This window comes from Nicotiana attenuata, unplaced genomic scaffold (assembly GCF_001879085.1).
Source record: "Nicotiana attenuata strain UT unplaced genomic scaffold, NIATTr2, whole genome shotgun sequence".
NCBI lineage: Eukaryota > Viridiplantae > Streptophyta > Magnoliopsida > Solanales > Solanaceae > Nicotiana > Nicotiana attenuata.
In genome coordinates, this window is record NW_017671547.1 from 147721 (window position 1) to 152619 (window position 4899).

General features: G+C 43.4%; 1 protein-coding gene across 1 annotated transcript; it reads right to left on the minus strand.

The window, feature by feature from the left end:
- Positions 1-2208: 2208 nt before the first annotated feature.
- On the minus strand, positions 2209-3277 carry LOC109208921. Its single transcript, XM_019372077.1, has 3 exons — positions 2873-3277; positions 2520-2671; positions 2209-2362 (listed from the first exon to the last, which is right to left on the minus strand). The coding sequence occupies exons 1-3, from the start codon at positions 3275-3277 to the stop codon at positions 2209-2211; spliced, it is 711 nt and encodes a 236-aa protein (XP_019227622.1).
- Between the last annotated feature and the right edge of the window lie 1622 nt (positions 3278-4899).

The window sequence follows — 4899 nt, forward strand, 5'->3', positions numbered from 1 at the left end:
GAGATGGTGGCCCAGCACAAGGCTGATGTCGAAGCAGCCGAGGCCCGCCTGAAGACTACTGCTGAGTACATGAGGCTGCTATCCTGATGGGAGACCCTCGAAGAGATCCATCCCCGAGGCTTTGAACTATTTGCCGAGATCGAGGAGGCAAAGAGACTTGAGGTCGAGGCCAAGAAGCTAGCTGAACCCGGAAGTGAAGAGGCTTTGAACTATTTATAGAATCTGAAGGCCCCGATGGTTATGGTGACGAGTCGAGTTCCGGTGAAGATCAGGCGTAGATGCCTAAGGATTATTTTTTTTTTGTTTTTATATCCTATAGATATATTATTTTGAGGCCGTTTTTGTTGGGCCTTGGTAAAGACATTCTGAAATGTATAAAAAATTTCCCTTTTCAGCAAATTTGAGTCTATTATATTAGCATCTTTTTACAATTGCAAATATTTCTAATTCCTTAGCACAGAATCAAACGTAGTAATAAGTCATTTTTTGAAGGTTCAAACAAAGCCTATCCTTGATGTAATTTTTGCTCGAAACTCGTGGAAACTCAGAGTGACCGGAAATTTCCCAAAATTCTAGCTTTAATGTTTTTAGACTATGCCTTTGCCGAGGGCAACCTTTGAACAGGTTTAGAATTATGTTGAAGGACTTATGTATTGATTACGGTCTTTGGACGTCTCCGAATCATTTTTTAAGGTGATCGTAGCCTTTCCGATTTAGGTACTACCTAATAGGCTTTGTACCTCTGGGTTTCGATAACCCGAGTCGGCCGTATTTATTTCGGACCACAGTCCCCGAGTGGGGTTTGCTATTTGGGCTCGGATAGGGGTGGCTCTTGGGCTCGATAGTCCCCGCGTAGGAATAGCCCTTAGGCTCAATACTATTAAGAAGCAAAAGCATTTATTAGCAAGTCAGAAACATTCTTTCATTTCTGTGTGTAATGTACAAGATTGTAAGCTTATAAAAACTTTCATTATGGCTAAGGTGGCCTATGCGGGCATGGTTCACTTGACCGTTTGGCCCTTACAAAAAATCCTAGTCACCGAGCCTAGACTGTTCAAGAACAAAGTTTCCTTGCTGAAAATTTTGATGACCCGAGGGTGATGGGCCCTAGTATACAAGGTCGATCTCGAGAGGGCTCGGATACTGCTGATGCAACCGTTGACTCTGATTTAAAACCAATCTTTGATTCTAATTTAGCACTATCCACTATTGCCTCGTTTAAAACCTTGCCGAGAAACCCATTTGGGAAAAAACGGATTCAAGGGAAAAAGAGTGCAACACGTGCTTTCAGGACTAACAACCACATTCTCCTTTGGTAGTTGCCTGCAAGTGTTATTCCGAGTTGTAATATAAAAAAAGTGAAAGAGATCGTACCTTAGCAGTAGCATCGTTTTAACTGCATCACATTCTAGTTGTTCGGTAACTATGCACGTTTTCTGCTTCGAGTTTGTATGAACCTTTATCGATAATCCCGATGACTCGATATGTCCTTACCAATTTGGTCCTAGCTTCCCTTTTTTCGGGTTCTGGGTGTTCAGTTGTTACTTTTCTTAACACCAAGTCCCCGATATTAAAGTGTCGGAGGTTGGCTCTTCGGTTGTAATATCTTTCTATCTGCTATTTCTGGGCGGCCAACGGTACTAGGGCGGCCTCGTGCCTCTCATCCAACAATTCTAGTCTTGTGCTCATGGCCTTACTGTTTGATTCTTCGGTGGCGTATCAGAACCCAAGGCTCAGTTTTTCCACCTCAACTGGTATTAGTGCTTCGAAACCGTAGACCAACGAGAATAGAGTGGCCCTAGTACTCTTTTTGAGGTGGTACGGTATGCCCACAGGACTTTGGGAAGAATTTACTTTCATTCCCTTTAGCATCGGTCAACCTTTTCTTAAGGTTTTAAAGTATTGTCTTGTTCGTAGACTCCGCCTGTCCGTTCCCACCGGGGTGATAGGGTGTTGACAAGATCTTTCTGATCTTATGTTCCTCGAAAAATTTGCTTACCTTACTGCCGATGAACTGCTTCTCGTTATCACACACTATCTCGGTCAGTATACAGAACCGGCATATTATGTGTTCCCAAATGATGTCTATGACCTCCTTTTCCAGGACCTTCTCGAATGCCTGAGCTTCGACCCATTTAGAGAAATAGTCAGTTGTAAATAGTATAAAATGAGCCTTATCGGGTGCCTGTGGCAGGGGACCTACTATGTCTATTCCCCCATTTCATCAATGGCCAAGGTGATAAGACCGAATGTAGTAGCAACTCTGGACTGATGGATCATCGGTGCATATCTCTGACGATCGTCACATCTTCGTACAAAGTCCTTTGCATCTTTCTCCATGTCAATCCAGTAATAGCCAACCCTGATTATCTTCCAAACCAAAGACTCGGCCCCCAAATGGTTTCTACCGATGACCTCGTGAACTTCTCTCAAGATGTATTTTGTGTCTCCCGGTCCAAAACATATGGCGAGTGGGCCACAACGTTCTTCTGTACAAAATATCTTTTAACAAGCTAAACCTGGCTGCCTTCATGCGCACATCTCTTGATTCTTTAGGATCTGATGGCAAATTCCCAATCTTCAAATAGTCTATATACTTATTTCCCCAGTCCCAGGTCAAACTTGTTGAGTTTATTTCAGCATGGCCTTCTTCCACCAGTGATTTCATAAGCTGAACAATCGTTCTTGAATTGGATTCATCATTATCAACTGATGAAACCAAGTTAGCCGGAGCATCAGCTTTGGTATTTTGATCTTGGGGTACGTGCTTTAGGGTCTATTCCTTAAATCGATGTAGTGTTACCTGTAATTTGTCTAAGTATCTTCACATTTGCTCCTCTTTTACTTCAAATGTCCCATTGACTTGATTTACCACAAGGAAGGAGTCGCACTTAGCTTCGACCACTTTGGCCCCCAGGCTTTTAGCTAGTTCGAGACCTGCAATCATTGCCTCATACTCAACCTCATTGTTAGTCAATTTTACAGTTCTAATGGATTGCCTAACTACGTTAACCGTTGGCGGCTTCAGCACGATGCCGAGTCTGGACCCCTTTGCGTTCGAGGCACCATCTGTAAAGAGGGTCCAGATTTGCGAGGAAGTCCCCGAGGTTAGCAACAATTCCTTTTTGACTTCGGGTATTATGGACGGTATGAACTCGGCCATGAAGTCTACCAGAATTTGATATTTGATGGCATTTCGGGGCCGATATTCGATATCGTACCCACTAATTTCTAGGGCCAATTTGGCCAGTCGGCCCGAGAGCTCGGGTTTGTGCATTATGTTCCTAAGTGGGTAAGAAGTTACAACGCATATGGGATGGCATTGAAAGTACGGCTTTAATTTTCTGGAGACACATAGCAAAGGAAACACCAGTTTTTCTAGGTGATGGTACCTTGTTTCGGCCACGGCTAGAGTTCTACCAACATAATAGATCGGAAATTGTGTACCTTCCTCTTTCCGGACTAAGACTCCACTTATTGCTATCTTAGATACCTCTAAGTACAGGTACAACTATTTGTCTGCCTTTAGAGTATGGAGCAAGGGTGGGCTCGAAGGTAACATTTGAGTTCTTCCAAAGCTTGTTGGCACTCCGGGGTCCATGAAAAGTTATTCTGTTTTTTCAATAACGCGAAGAACCGATGGCTCTTATCGGACAACCTCGATATGAATCAGCCCAGAGCAGCAATGCGCGTGGTTAGCCTCTGAACGACATTGACACTATCCACCATGGTAATATATTCTATAGCTTTGATTTTGTCGGGATTGATCTCGATCCCTCGATTGGACACCATGAATCCAAGGAACTTCCCTGACCCTACTCCGAATGCGCATTTCTCCGGGTTCAGCTTCATATTGTATCTCTTCAGTATGGTGAAAGATTCCTGCAAATGTTCCAAATGGTCCTCTGCTCGTAGGGACTTAACTCACATGTCGTCAACGTAAACTTCCATTGACTTTCCTATTTGTTTGGCGAACATCCGGTTTACTAGGCGTTGATAAGTGACACCGATATTTTTTTAGTAAGAATGGCATTGTGTTATAACAATAGCTACCAAATTTAGTGATAAAGGAAGTTATTTATTGATTTGCTGGGTCCATCCGGATTTGGTTGTACCCAGAATAGGCATCGAGAAAGCTGAGTATCTCATGTCTGGTTGTTGCATCGATCATACGATCGATATTAGGCAAAGGAAAAGAATCCTTGGGGCACGTTTTATTCAAGTCATTGTAATCTACGCACATTCTTAATTTATTTCCCTTTTTAGCACTACTACATTAGACAACCAATCTAGGTACTTAACTTTCCAGATGGAACATATTCTAAGGAATTTGGATACCTCATCTTTGATGAATGCATGCTTGACTTCGGATTGAGGCCTCCTCTTCCGTTTAACCGGGTGGAACTTTGGATCCAAGCTTAGCTTATGAGTGGTTATTTCCGGCGGGATCCTTGTCATGTCTAAATGGGACCAAGCAAAACAGTCGTCATTAGTTGTAAGGAAATTAATGAGTTTTCTCCTGAGCTCGGGTGCTAACCATGTGCCCAGGTATACTTTCCGATCGGGAAAGTGTTCGATCAATATGACTTGCTCCAGCTCCTCGACAGTTGATTTGGTAGCGTCGGAATCGTCAGGGGTCATGAACGGCCTAGGAACTCCATAATCATCATCCTCGCACGTTTCTTGCTTTACTGGTTCGATCAGGGCCGATGTCGGTGATTGCTATTAGTTTCTTCCTTCCTAACCGGATCCGAGTTCTTCGATGTCAAAAGTGCGAAAATCAAGATCACTTCATCGATCGCGCACATTTCTTTTGCAGTCAGTTGTTCTCCATAAACCGTCTTGATCCCTCCCGGTGTGGGAACTTCAGTGCCTGGTGTAGTGTCGAGGGTATTTTCC

What these genes read in the sequence shown, in the direction of transcription:
- LOC109208921 (XM_019372077.1), bottom strand. Translation starts at nt 3,277, where the DNA reads ATGCACAAACCCGAGCTCTCGGGCCGACTGGCCAAATTGGCCCTAGAA. An exon ending in AGTGCGACTCCTTCCTTGTG is followed by an intron (nt 2,672 to 2,872) that starts GTAAATCAAGTC and finishes ACGATTGTTCAG; the next exon opens with CTTATGAAATCACTGGTGGA. An exon ending in GTGCGCATGAAGGCAGCCAG is followed by an intron (nt 2,363 to 2,519) that starts GTTTAGCTTGTT and finishes GAAGATAATCAG; the next exon opens with GGTTGGCTATTACTGGATTG.